Below are 15,467 nucleotides of genomic sequence, written 5' to 3'. Positions count from 1 at the left end.
GGCCTCCTGTACACGGGCGTCCTCGTTCTCTGTGTGGCCTCCTGTACACGGGCGTCCTCGTTCTCTGTGTGGGCCCTCCTGCACACGGGCGTCCTCGTTCTCTGTGTGGCCCTCCCGTACACTGGTGTCCTTATTCCACCCATTAGGTGCCAGTGGGACCCCCACATTTGTGACAATCAAAAATGTTCCCAGACATTGCCAGGTGTCCCCTGCAAGACTAATTCCTCTGAGAATGGCCATTGACTATTATGATAGAAATGTCCTATGTCGCCACAGTGACTTGATTAATAAATATGAATAAACAAAGAGAAATAACTACCTGATGGAATGAGTTTAACCCAGAGAGGCTTAAGTACTGAAGTAATTACTATTCTCATCTGGAATCATAATTAACTAGTATGGTGTAATTGATTAGACATACACAGGATTCCTAAATTAAAAATCATTAGAAAATCACTGTACATTTGTCCAATTATAGGAAAAAGTTAATTCTTCAGGGACATCTACACAATCCTATCAACACCTAACAAGGCCTGATGATCGATCTTCTATGAGGAAATTCCTCAGTATGGAATTTAGCCTCACTCAGCCTGAGCAGACCAGGACCACGCCTGGACACGGATGTGCCTCTACGGGGTTTAGAGGGGTGTGTTGTGCTGGAAAACGAGGGGCAGATGTAACAACGGCAACACCCTCTGCAGGCAGGTGGACCCGCAGGAGCAGGTACGTGAAGAAGGCCCGGTCAGACAGTGCTAAGCCACCCAGAATTCAAGCAGGTGGGGGCACCATGGAAAGCTGACAGCAGGCATGATGTGGGGCTTTACACAAGTAGATAAGCAGAGCAGAGGTCGAAAACAAAGACAAAAGGTGTGTCCAGATATCAGCGACAGTGACAGATTTGGGATTTCTGTGAAGGATTATTTCCTCGAGGAATACTGAGGGTGTGTGGGTGGGTGGTGGACAGTGCAGACTGACAAGCAAGCTAAATGTCCGCTACTGGAGAAGCCCATTCACGGGGCATCTTACTGAGACAGGGGATCTGAAGTGGAGAAAGGAGCCTTTGATCCATTTTTTCAAGGCTAAAGTATAAATTAGAAGTTGACACTTAAAAAAAAAAAAGGAAGGAAGGAATAATAAAAAGAAGCTTACTCTCCCAACCAAGAGAACCTGGTTTAGATGACAGGGTACAAGCTCAGAATCCAATGGGCAGTGCAGTGTGCAAATACGGACGCTCACTTAAATACAGTCGACATGTACAGACATCCTCGGGATAGGGCAGGGGGAGACACGATGGAGAGAAAAGGAAATGCCAACCCTTGAGTAACTCACAGTATAATGGGAAGGACGATTACCCTGACACACAACGAAGGATTTAAGGGCTGAACAGGAATGCAGCTCACCTTGAGCAGGATCTTGGATGGGGAAGGGGTAATTCTGAATGAAGGAACTGGACCGGGGCCTCTTAGCATGAGAAGAATTTTAAAAGGTGAAGAATGTTGACAAGAGTGCACTTGGGGGGAACCAGCAGTTAGCGTAATGGCTATGTCGCTGGATTCCCACGTAGTCGACCGCGGTTCGTGTCCCGGACCCGGTGGCTTAAAACTCACGCCGGGCGCGTGTGCGTGCGTGCCCAAGATCCCGAGAGGAGAATGGAGGAGAAGGGATTGCAGCGTGACCATCCCCCCTGGGGGGGTGATTTCTCGCTTTCTGTCTCTATGTCTCTCTCTGTCTGTCTGGCGAACGCACGCGCCCTACAGTGAAAATCTCTCTCAAAAAAAAAAAAAAAAAAAAAAGAGTGCACTTGGCCGGATAAGTGAGACGAGGCCATTACAGCAGATGGCGGCACAGTCTGGGGACGGTCTGAGTGGGGGCCTGGACAATGTGAGGGAGGTAAAACAGGCCAGGGCTTTACCTAACATTTGCAAGAATGTGACACCATTCCACAGGTAGCACCATGGGTTCCCAAGAAGGGAAGTGACACGATTTTATTTAGTCAGTGAGTGACAAAGGCATTTCATACCTGGGTTCTACAGAAGGGGACAGATGGCACCAGACTTGTGCAGCTGGGGAGCTGGGTGAGGGTGGAGGGCGGGGAGCAGATGACAAAGCTTGAGGAGCTCTGTGTGGGAGGCGGTGAGAGGACTGTGGCCTTGGGGAGTGTGGGACAACCTGGACAGGGGAGAGGACACTGGATTTGCTGTGGTTAGCCCATTAGGGTCTATCACTCATCACCTATTTTTTTTTGTAGGGCCTGAAGTTTAGACAAGGGCAGTGTAGTTTGGATTCTATTTTCACATCCTCCCAGTTTACCATACACCCCAAATTTTTCAACCCTTTCCACTCTGGGTCTCTGCAGAACTGGATATGAGTGTTCTCCTCTCCCTGGACACCAACTCTAGGTCTTTATTTCTGCCCTTTTCAAGGTGGAGTTTTCAAAGTCTGGCATTCTACATAGTTTTGCAGTCTGATTTTTTTTTTTCTTGTTCCTCTTCATGCTTTTTCTCTGATGATATAATTAATCCCCATAGGTTCAGCTCCTTGGAAATTTTTTCCTTTTTTACCTGCCTAGTCTGGAACTCTCACCTAAACTCCAAAACTGCTATCATTTCTGAGACATGGAATATAGTCACAAATTCACCTGATCTCCCCAACTCACAGCCCCTCGTGGGATTAACATCCTCTTAGAACTCCCCTTCTCTTCTCACGAGTGCAGCACTGTCTCAAATTCTCAGAGTCATCCTTGACACCCTCCTCTTCTTGACTCGACACCTGTATGTTCTCTAATAGCCTTGCTTGGTAGTCAAAACCCCACAGCTCAAGGAAGACAATATTGGTACCACAGCCAAGTGCCTGCTTTCCTGTTCATTCTGAGTAGTACATTGTGGAGCATTTCTTCAAAATAGCAGAGAGCATGCCCTTGAAACAACGACAAACTGACTCTAAACTGGATTGTGAGGCCCTGAAAGCTCTTACCAGTTTCTTTCTGTTCTGTTTTGTTTGTTTGTTTTTAGATTTTTGCTATAGGTTGATGCACATACTCCCTGGATAGACTGAAAGATAGAAAGCGAAAAACCACCCCCTCTCGGGAGATGGCCATGCTGCAATCCCTTCTCCTCCACTCTCCTCTTGGGATTTTGGGCACACACACACACACACACACACACACACATTTGATGAGAGTTTTAAGCTGCCAGATCCGGGACTCAAACCACGTTTGGTTAGGTAGGAGTCTGGTGTGTCAACCACTACTCCACCTGCTGGCCCCCTTTCTGATTTTATTTACTTACCTAGTCTGTAAGAGTAGCCAACTCATATTCCTGCCACAAACACATTGTGTTGCTCATTCGTGGAACTGTGCTCCCTTCTAGTCTGAGTCCTTTTCATTCTGCAGATCCCGACCTTGTCCACGAAGCCTTCTCCATCATCCCAGCCCATGGCTCTCCCTCAGTATGTGAAAAGTATCAGAGAACTATTCATTTATGTGATTCATTTGACACTTCCAGCTGACTGCCCTACTCTGCACCTTTGGATAGGACCTGTCCATGCTCTCCGCATTTTCACTGTTCGTAAGAGGAGGGTTCTCTGTGTACCCCGCCATGCTCATGCTTGACCAGCACGTACGTGTAACTGGTGTGTTAGGCCACGATTTGATGGACTCGTGTGCCCCTGGCTCTTCAACGATTTCTTCTTGGCAACCTTCACATTATTCTGAAGCCCCCAACCTAGGTACACCAGACTCTTTTCCTGAACTACACTCATGTATTCTTATTTCTTCTTCCCAGAGGCTCTGGGCCATATGTCTATCATCATCCTGAATGCCAGTGTAGGCCAGTAAAACGATAAGCATGTTCAGCTACACACATGTATGCATTCACATCTCTGACCTCATCCATGAGTAGATAACTCATAGGACATTGACTCTAGTGTCATGGTCATGTATGGTCTCTTGAGGACTAAATTCACTGACCAGAACTTCACCCACTGGATGCAGATACTTTTTGTTTCTCTTTCACACATCCTCACAGATCTTATAGCTTTGCACACCTACATAAGATGCGGCTCTTCTAGCTCTGAAGACCTACATAAGATGGGGTTCTTCTAGCCCTGCACAACTACATAACATGGGTTCTGCACACCCACATAAGATGCGGTTCTTCTAGCTCTTCACACCTACATAGATGCGGCTCTTCTAGCTCTACACACCCACATAAGATGCGGTTTTTCTAGCTCTTCACACATACATAGATGCCGCTCTTCTAGCTCTGCACACCCATATAAGATGCGGTTCTTCTAGCTCTGAAGACCTACATAAGATGCGGTTCTTCTAGCTCTGCACACCCACATACGATGCGGTTCTTCTAGCTCTTCACACCTACATAGATGCGGTTCTTCTAGCTCTTCACACCTACATAGATGCGGTTCTTCCAGCTCTGCACACCCACATAAGGTGCAGACCACTGATGTGCTATAGCACCATCATACTATGTACTCGGCCGTCCTTGATTATCCAGTTGTTAAGGTCAGAACACTGACAAGCAGAGAGGATACGCAAGCTGCCCGTGACCGTTGAGTCAATAAACATCAGGACTAGAGCTGGAACCCAGGCAGAATGGCTCCTTAAACATCAGGAACAATGTCACGGTGCTAGGCAACAGCAGAGTGGGCATTCAGTGGTCCATTTTTCAACCCTGACTTCACAATTACAGTGGAGAAAATACAAGTGAGTAAAGCCCAAATTAGAACTAATTTAAATACGACTTAAAAATGCTTTTAACTAAAAGAGGGAGTGGGAGGGGGCTTCATAAATGCCCAGAAGTTTTATTTGCAAAGGCACCTTCTGGTGCTCAGAAGAGCTAATTGCAAAATATTCCAGACTGTCAAGTGAAGGCTTGCTTCATTTTCTCTGGCTGTTAGACTTTGAGTCAGACAACAGTACATGTTCCAAAGAATCTGCACAATTCTCATAAACAAAGTGATGTTGCAAAATGCATATTAAAATATACGTTACAGACTCCAGACAAAGGCTCCTTGGCACGCGTCCTGGGCCTTTTCTCAGGCGTGGCTGACGGCAGCCATTCCTAGCTGCTCCAGCTCAGCATGGCTTGGTGTGCCGATAACGTTAAATTCAATATGGCGCTGGAGCCTGTGCGAAGAATGCGGAGCTCCTGGCCCTGCAGAAGATCACGCTTCATTCCCCTTAGATGACCCCTACGTGCACCAAGGATGAACACGATGCAAATAAAAGAGACAGAGTCCTGACAGAATGATAATGTAAACTCACAACTAATGATTGCATTCTTTAATTTCCCATTTTCCAGAAGCCTAGCAATAAAATGTACATTCGCTGAACAGAAAGAAAGCAAATTACACTGAATGTAAAATGTCCTAGTCGTTATTTTTTATATCTCTATTCCTTCACAAAATAAACATCTTCATATTCATAATATTTTGTTTGATATAGCTTAAGCGTTCTAACACTAAAAACTACTCTCTAATCTAATGATAAATAATGGCAAGTCCAGGGAATAATTAAGTATACAAAAAAAGATCTAAGTGTGTTCCTATCAGTAAAAGGATGGCAATTAAAGTAAGTGATAGCTATAATTATCCACACATAACTATATTTCAGCAAATGAACAAACAGATAATTATTTCTGGGAAGCTGAGGTAGCATGCAGATACTGGCATTCTAAAGAGAAATTGTTTCCTAGAAAAAAACCACTATTTTTGATTCAATTAAAACTTTAAGTTATATTAAACATTTTCATCTTGTGCCTTTATTACGAGAGCACAATGACTATACCTGTATTAATAAACACTTTAAGGAGCTCATGTGGATGTCAGGTGGTAAGCACGTGTAATGTTTGTTTGCTTTTTATAATATAGACAAGGACCATTCTTTTTTTTTGGGGGGGGGTAGAGGTTTTTGCTATAGGGCGCGTGTGCTCGCCAGACAGACAGAGAGAGACATTGAGACAGAAAGCGAGAAATCACCGGGGGATGGTCACGCCACAATCCCTTCTCCTCCATTCTCCTCTCAGGATCTTGGGCACGCACGCACACACGCCCGGCGTGAGTTTTAAGCCACCGGGTCTGGGACGCGAACCGCGGTCGACAATGTGGGAGTCCAGCGACATAGCCATTACGCTAACTGCTGGTTCCCAAGGACCATTCTTCTGTCTCTGCTCCTGCATAAGATTTATAGGCTGTATGCGACATGCAACATCACTTTAACCAGTAAATGCTCATGAAAGGCCTAGTGTACAGGGCATTGTTCTGGTACTTTAAGAAGCATGGGGAAAGCTTCAGAGACCTGGAAATTCGTGGCGCTCATGAAAGTAGCCCAGCATAAACGTGTGAAGCTGCTTTGAAAAATGGAATTTGCTACTGAAATAATTTTTATTCTGTGCATATAACTGTTGAGATAGGCAAGTGATCTTCAATAAATGGCAACACAGAACTATCTTTATTTTAATCTGTAAGCTTTTAAGGGAAAAATCTAAGAAGCTCTGTTCCAGGATTTGGACATACAAGTGTTACAAGTGTAAATTCAGAAGCCTGATATTCCCAGGGCTTTAACTTTGTGTTGTTAATTTCCAGGGGCATAGGTTTCCATGACAGTCCAGTAGTCCAGAGGGGTTTCTGTTTGTGGTTTTCTTTTTCTTTTCTTTTCTTTCTTTCTTTTTTTTTTTTTTTTTTTTTTTTTTTTGAGAGGCTTTTGCTATAGGGCGCGTGCACTCACCAGAAAGACAGAGAGAGACAGAAAGAGAGAAAGCAAGAAATCCCTCCCCGGGGGGATGGCCACACCACAATCGCTTCTCCTCCCTTCTCCTCTTGGATATGCAGGCACATGCGCCCGGTGTGAGTTTAAGCCACCAGGTCCAGAGCTTGAACCCCAGTCGACTACACGGGCGTTCAGCGACATAGTCATTACGCCTGCTGGTCCCTGTTGGTTTTCACTTTAGTTTTAATGTTTAGAGTAAAACTCGCCATTTTGAATTGTATTTCCTAGGACCATTTCCCATGCCACTTTCACCTTTGACTCATGACACAGAAAAATTAGGTATTTTAGTGAAGCAGAGTTCCCTCCCTCCACGCTCCCTTCGTTTCTCTCTCTCAATTTAAATGTTTTCCTTTATTTATGATACAGAATGTGCCCGTGCACAGGGGTGCGAGGGAGTGTGGAAGAAGGGAGCACCCTCTACCGGGCCTGGCCATGCTGTGATTCCCGTCCTCCAGGCCTCCCGCCCTTGGGTCTTAGGCACTCACACACATGGCTGGAATGTGGGCTTCAGGCCATCATCTCCAGGTGGGATCTCCCTTCTCTAGAGCATGTATCTCTGCTATGCCATAGAGCCAGCCCCTGGTTTCTTACTCTTTTAATTGTGGAATTGTAACCACCACACAAGTCAGTAAATAGGACAATGCCAGCTACCCAGAGACCCCTTCATTGTCCCTGCAAACCACTCTTGGCTCTGCCCTAACTTCTGCACTGTCCCTCTGGAGCCTCACCTCTGCCTAGGGTCTGTGATGGTTCCAGCCTGGGTTTCCACTGCATCTCTCTAGTTACAGGTGAGCCTGGGCTCCACAGAGTGTTCACAGGCTTCTCAGGCCTCTTGTCCAGTTACCTCTTCAGTTATCTTTTTTTTTTTTTTTTTTCAGTAAATGCTGAATATGACCCCTTGGTTAAATCTATTGAAAATATTTCTTGCAATTCATGGTTTTTTTTTTTCTCTTTTTCCTTGTGGTTAGCACCTCTCCAGTCCTATTTAGTAAGTAATTTCTTTTCTCTGAGGTAATAAAACACACATACATACACACATATTATATACGTGTATATATAAACACACATGTGTATATATATATGTAAAACCTATGTATTATATTATCTATAATATATATTACATATACATTAATACACGTTAAAACAAAGATACGAATACTCCTGTATGTTATTTTATAAACTTCTTTATTTTATGGTTGACATTCGGCTCTACAGTCTACCGGAAGTTCACACATAGATGAGGTGAGCCGAACTATCGATTGTTTACCTTACGTGGAGAACAGTCACTGTCAGCCCAATAGTCTATGGGATTTTGTCACAAATGAAGTGGCGATGCAATGTGGGAACACCTTATTTTCAGTCTCCTTGTTTTTTATTCCGATTTTCAGGAAGAGTTTGTGTAAAAATGGCATTAGCTGCTTCTCAGTATTTTGGGAGAATTTACTAGAGAAATCATTTAGGCTTAGAGATTTCCTTGTAAGAATACGTTTAGTTACAAATTCAACTAATGTAATACGTACAGTATTATTTAGCTTTCCTATTTCTCCATTTTGATTTGTTTTATTTATTTTTTTTAAAGAACTGGGTTTCTTTCATATAAATTTCCAAATTTGATGTAAAACTGTTGAGGACATTTTTTCAATACTGTTTCAATTTCTGTAAGATCTGTGATGGTGTCCCATTCTATCCTTAGACTTCATCATTTCACCCCTGCAAGAGAATTACCAATTTTATTAATGTTTCAAAGAAAGGATTTTTAAATTCGCTCAACTCCTTCATGAGTGAGAAAAAAGACAGAGAGAACGCGAGCATACCCTCAACAGAGTCCTGACACTGAGATCCACCCCAGCCTCGGTCAATCCCAGACCATGGTCAGTATGCCTGGTGTCCTCAGGAAAGACTTCCAGACTTAAACCGGCCAGCTTTCTTTGCAGAACTGCTTCCCAAAGAATCACGTGCCACCAGCTAGCCCTTCAAAGAAATTTTTTTTTTTTTTTTGGAGAGATTTTCACTGTAGGGCGCATGCGCTCGCCAGACAGACAGAGAGAGACATAGAGACAGAAAGCGAGAAATCACCCCCCAGGGGGGATGGTCACGCCACAATCCCTTCTCCTCCATTCTCCTCTCGGGATCTTGGGCACGCACGCACACGCGCCCGGCGTGAGTTTTAAGCCACCAGGTCCGGGACGCGAACCGCGGTCCACTACGTGGGAGTCCAGCGACATAGCCATTACGCTAACTGCTGGTTCCCAAAGAAATTTTTTACAACCAACTTTTGCTCTGCCGTTTTATATTTTAATAATATTCTTATCTTTACTATATCTTTGCTTCTACTTTCTTGGCGCTTATTTTTTTGTTCTGTTTCTAACTCCTTGAAATGATTAATATTGACTTTTCAGTCTTTTCTTTCTTGCAATGCATATGCTTGTATCTATACATTTCCACTGAGTTCTACTATGTCATGTTTTTATCATTAGTTAAAATGTTGTTTTAAACTATTTTGATTTTTTTCTTAAATCCACTGATTATTAGAGCTGTAATTTTTATTTATTCTTTTTTGTTTTGTTTTGTTTTGTTACAGGGTGTGTGTGTTCGCCAGAGAGAAAGGAAAGGTGAGAAATCACCCCCAGAGGGGATGACCATGCTGCAATCCCTTCTCCATTCTCCTCTCAGTATTTAGAGCACACATGCACATATATTTGACATGATTTTCAGGCTGGGTCTGAGTCCTGAACTGCTCTGTAAGTCATTTACGATACAGTCCCTTAACCTCCACACCACCAGCTGGCTCTGTAAAGCTGTGATTCTCTGTAAAGCTGGAGGAGCACTGATACCGTTGACATTTAATATTTGCATGCTACATCTTCTCCTTTCCTACTCCTTTATGTTTAATCATTTAGCATCCTTAATGTTTTACATATTTTTAAAGAATTATTTTATTTAGCTTCATTTATTTATTTTGACTAGAGAGGAACAGAATGAGAGAGAGAGAGATTGGGGGAGAAAGAGAGAGGAAGGTGAGAAAGCAAGCCACTGGGTCTGGGACTCCAACCGTGTCAGCGACGTGGGAGTCTAGCACCCACCATACCACCTACCAGGCCAAAGTTTTACATATTTTAAGAAATATTGTTATTTAAAAATATTGTACTAATCAATTATCTTTAATGCAGATTTACACAAAATGTGTTTTAAACATATTACCATATTTAGATACAGCTTATTTTCATAGATATCTTGATATCCACCTTTCCATTTATTCTATCTTTCTAATTTTTTGGGAGAGGTTTTTGCTATAGGGCACGTGCGCTCACCAGAAAGACAGAAAGAGACAGAGAGACAGAAAGTGAGAAATCACGTCCCAGGGAGCATGGCCATGCGGTAACCCCTTCTCCTTCATGCTCCTCTCAGGATCTAGGGCACGCACGGACACATGCCCGGCGGGAGTTTAAGCCACCGGGTCTGGGACTCGAACCTTGGTCAACTGCATGGAAGTCCAGCGACGTAGCCATTGCACCATCTGCTGGTCCTGCCATTTATTTTATCTTTCTATTTTACTACTGTTTTCTATTTTTTGGGTTGAGTGAGATTTTATTATTATGTCTTATTATCTTTATTAGTTTAAAAATTATAAACCCACTAGTAATTTTTTAGAGGTTACCTTTGGGTTGTGAAGAGCAAGTAATATTTATTGGTGTATTATATTAAATAGCACTTTTACCCACTCTGGGGTCACTTACTTTTCTTACTATTATTTATCCCTTTTCGTTTCTTTGAAAATTCAGCCAATGTTTAATTTTTAACTTTTTTATTCTGAAAGTATCTTAACTCTCAGTTTCCACAGAAATTTTGATATTAACAAAATTCTGGACAGTGGCTCTCTGTCCGTCAGGCTTATGCTTCCTCTCATTGCCTTTGGACTCACTATCACTCACTTGCAGGTGACTGGTCTTTCTTTATCACTGCCTGCTCTTCAGACTTACTCTTGGTCTATATTTTATAAATATTTCATTATGATAGGCCTAAGAAACAGAAAGTTTTCTTTCTACGTATTTCACCCTGGCTTTACAAAGGGTATTTTGGATTGATCGTTTTACCGCAACAGTCAGACCAGCTGAGGTTCAATCTACAGAAGTGAGAAGCATCCTTTGCAGACAAACACGTCCTGCGTTTGCAGGGCCCGGGTCCTCCGGCCTGTCAGTAGCACTGTGTGCCTGCTGCCCACCCCCACCACCCTGGACCATGCTACCCTCGTCCATTTTCTGGCCCACCATCTTGCTGTTCCCCAGATCACACATGGGCCTGATCAGATCACTCTCTTTAGGATCTGACTTTTTCTCTTAGCACAATGCATGCAAGTCATTCCATCCGCTCTGCCACGTGGAACAGTCAGTCATCCTTGTCACCTGCAGAGAGTTAAGGATGTAAGACTCCCCCAGGAGTACACCTCTGGGCACACACCTCCATGGAACCCTCTCCCATCACGTGGGAACTTAATTGAGTGACTGGCTTCCAACAAGTGGAACATGGTGGTGTGGGGTGTCGCTGCTGAGGCTGGAGGTGTCAGGACTGTGGCGTGTGTTCTGGTACTCTCTCGGATGCTCGATCCAAGGATGCAACAGCCCTGCTGGGAGGCAGCTCTACAGAGACCTCTAGGTGCCAGCCTGCTGCGAACTGTCTGAAGTCTGCCAAAGGCTCTGTGGCCGATGGGCTGCTTCAGCAGGGCAGTAAGCTAAAGGCACTCAGGGAGGCCACACCAGCTTCTGACCCACTGAAGCTGTGACAGGTAACCACTTGTATGGAGCCTCTTAGTTCTGGGAGCAAAGTGCTGCCCTGCAATGGACAACTAATGCAATCCAGTCACCATCCGAAGGACATGTGACTCATTACCAGCCTTACAGGAGGATTAATAAAGTCATCATTAGCATTTGTACGCAGGAATACTGTCTTCACTCCTCTGGGGTGGATACCAAGGAATAGAGCTGTCGGGTCGCATGCTGAACTTTGAAAAGCACTGTCAGTGTAATTCTGCTTCTTCATGTTCTCATTGAAGTTGGAAAATTTTGTTACGTTTATATCAATCTTTTTTTCTGCTCGTGTAACCTCTCTCCCATGTCTTTTAAGTCCCTAAACCACTATCTTAGAATTTTCACTTTTCTTTTGCTTCTGTGAGTTTCAATCCAGAGATTTCCTGATGTGTCTTCCTTCCACTTTCCCAGTTGTTTTTTTGTTTTTTGTTTTTTTGTTTTTTTTTGTTTTTTTTTTAGTCTGTGCTGGAATAAATTACACTTCATCCTTATTGCAACAATCTTTTTTTCTGCTCGTGTAACCTCTCTCCCATGTCTTTTAAGTCCCTAAACCACTATCTTAGAATTTTCACTTTTCTTTTGCTTCTGTGAGTTTCAATCCAGAGATTTCCTGATGTGTCTTCCTTCCACTTTCCCAGTTGTTTTTTTGTTTTTTGTTTTTTTTGTTTTTTTTTGTTTTTTTTTTAGTCTGTGCTGGAATAAATTACACTTCATCCTTATTGCAAGGTATCTTACTACTGTGTTTATTGATTTCAGAATTTCCACGTGATAGATTTTTTAGCGTTTTTATCGTCTTCATTTCTGCTGAACTTTTCATTTATTTAATCTTTCAGGGTAAGGCAAATAAACTTATTTTAAAGCTTCCAAATCTGCTCTTTCAAGCTCCTGTTCTTACATCACATGTCTGGTTCTTCTTAATTACGTGTTGGACTCTGTATTAGAAGAAGGCTTTGTAAAAATACTTCAGTACCTAAGACGTGACCATTGTGCTGGGCTCCTCCCAGGTGCCTGCAGACCCTGTCCCTCCGGAAGAACTCAGTCCAGCTTTCAGGTTGAGATCACGCTGACTCCTGGGCGACGCTTGTATATATGGTAGAAACTAACAAACTGTGAGGTTGATTTTTCCCACTTAGTGTTTTCCCTTATGTTTAACAGTATCATGGCACACTTGGATGAATATCATAGTATCATGTAGGCCACGCTTCCAGTCCCCAAGGCCCTGGCCGGTCCTTACCTCTGTCTGCCCCTTCAATCCCAGGAGGGAGTAAGAGCACAGCTCGGCCTCTCCTGTTCTTCTCAGGCCTGGCTGAGAGTCCTGCATGTCCTCGGGGAGAAGACTGGATCCTGTGCTTGGGCTGACACTGGGCCTAGGCTCACGTCTCTGGTACCTTCCAAATGTCCCCACCTTGATGTTCTCTAGGGCTTTGTTTTGCCCAGCTCTTGTGGATGTTCTCAGGGGAAGGTTTGACTAAATTTTTCTCACTGGCCCATACTAGGAGCCCTGGGTTTCTTTTATGTGAGAGGGAAAACAGTTGCTTAAGCGGCCCTTACACAGTTTTGGAAACACTCAGCCAAGCCAGTTGCTAAATGATGCACTCGCTGGTGCCCTTAAAACGCTCTAAGCCCATTTGCCACATGTCATGCCTTAAATATTACCTTCCTACACACTTCTTAGTGATGTGAAGAAAAATACACTTTTATTAAATAAGAAATATTGGTATACCATCCATCCCCTTGTGCTCAATGTAAGGCCCACCTTATACTGGTTCATACAGACCAGCACTCACTAAAAATCTCTGGGAAGTCAACCAGCAGTGAATACAATTCTGATTCTTTAGCCCAAGCAATAATACACTGGCAATAACACCTATGGAGAAGTTCCGGAGTTTATGTTCTATTTTCCAGTTCTTAAGCCTACTTCACTTTTACATTTTAAACCCATTCTTCCTAGAAAGTTGAGACAGCTTAAAACTTGTATGCACTGACTTCGGAGTTTAAAAAGTGCTTACCATTTGAGACGGAATTTCCATTTTCAGCAGTTACAGCACTAGATAGCGAGTTAGATAACTGAATTCCATGGTTATTTGCATTTCTATCTTGCGCCTCTGAAGCAATTTCTGATGCACTAAGATCATCCCGGCTAGTTAGGTTCATGTTAGTTTCAAAACCTAAAATAAATTTAAAAAAGATTATTCTTTTATGATAAGAATGTACTGAATAAACTGAATAAAATACTGGAAGAAAATAGTAAAACATCAAATCAAACATTAATTACATTTTAAGTAAATTGATAAGAATTCTTAATTAAATCTGTGGCCTACATAATATTCAACTAAGTTTGCCACAATACTGTTAAACATAAGGGAAAATAGTAAGTGGTAAAAATCAACCTCACAGTTTACTTTCTACCATATATACAGAATTTTTGATGTCATAGATCAAATAACTTATCATTATAGTATTGCCCATTTTGAGAAGGCAGGAAGTTTAGGAAGTTTATGATCTGGGAATGTTCTTAATGGCTAAATTTAAATAGAGATTATACAATACTCTTTTAAGGGATTTTTGCTTAGGGTGCATGTGCTCACCAGAGAGAGAGACAGAGACAATGAGAAGAAGTGATAACCGCCCCCCCCGCCCCGCTCAGGAGGAATGGCTATGCCACAATCCCTTCTCCTCCATTTCCCTCTTGAGATTTTGGGCATGCACGCACCCATGCCCGGTGTGATTTTCAAGCCACCAGGTCCGGGACTTGAGCTGCAGTTGGCCATAGGTAAGTCCAGTGACATAACCACTATGCCATCTGCTGGCCCTGAGTTATGTCATCTTATAACTTTGAAAAAATAAATTTGTTTTCGACATTATTATAAGAAATTTTATTACCCATTTGGAATACTAAATTTCAAAGCCTTACGCATTCTATACACTAGAATAATTACTTGAGTATTTAATGCATTTCCTATACTGAGTGTTTTGAGATCTATGAACATAGACTCAACTGTCCTACTTAAGCTAAAGGAAAATATAAAGACTTTAGAATACTATGTAGTATTAATAAAGTAAAATATCACAGATGCTAGGGCTTCGGACGGTGGCACGGTGTCTAACAGAAGTGGATGTTCCGGTAGTTGCCGCATCCTCATCAGGCAAGGTCTACAGTAACTAGAGCTTGCAAACGAGCATGACGGCCAATCTCAGTGGCACCTTGGCCCCTCACTGCACCCCACTTACCCTCTACCTGGGTAAGGTCCCCTCTGTCAGACTCCAGACTCACAGGTGTACCTGGGTTGGCTGTTGCTTACCCAGGAACTTCAAAGAAGCTCCAACCTATCGGGGGATTTTTGAGTCAACATCGACGAGGACCTTTGTTTTTTTTTTTTTGAGAGATTGTTGCCATAGGACACATATGCTCACCAGAAAGACAGAGAGAGTCAGACAGAAAGTGAGACACGGCCCCCTTGGGTGATGGCCACGCCACAACCCCTTCTCCTCCATTCTCCTCTCTGGATCTTGGGTATGCACGCACACGCGCCCAGCGTGAGTTTAAGTCATCGGATCTGGGACTCAAACTGCAGTCAACTATGTGGGAGTCCAGCTACATAGCCATTACACCAACTGCTGGTCCTACTCTTGTGTTGTTTTTAAAAAACTGTTGGCTCACAGTAGGTTCTGACTGTCTTAAAGTTAGGCCTTTCTAAATGTTTAGGCTAACAGATTGCTCCGAAGTTAATAAGCATCCTATGTGCTTTCATACTTTACATGTGGCAGAGGAGAGTAGTAGCCCCAACCCCAATGACTAGTGTCTCAACAGACAAAGACATCATTGCTATTTTGCTGGTGAGGAATTTAAAGGAAACCAGAGCCATGTTGTGAAGAAG

The 15,467-nt window shown here is 43.1% G+C and overlaps 1 protein-coding gene across 1 annotated transcript in view; it reads right to left on the bottom strand.

Annotated features, from left to right (window-relative positions):
- MYO16 (myosin XVI) overlaps positions 1-15,467 on the bottom strand; it is a 603,762-nt gene that overhangs the window by 35,013 nt on the left and 553,282 nt on the right. Inside the window, 1 exon segment of the mRNA XM_027776197.1 lies at positions 13,599-13,757. Coding sequence (XP_027631998.1) covers positions 13,599-13,757 — 159 coding nt within the window.

This window comes from Tupaia chinensis, unplaced genomic scaffold (assembly GCF_000334495.1).
Source record: "Tupaia chinensis unplaced genomic scaffold, TupChi_1.0 Scaffold000644_1, whole genome shotgun sequence".
In the NCBI taxonomy this organism is placed as follows: Eukaryota; Metazoa; Chordata; class Mammalia; order Scandentia; family Tupaiidae; genus Tupaia; species Tupaia belangeri.
This window is presented reverse-complemented; position numbering and strand designations above follow the sequence as displayed.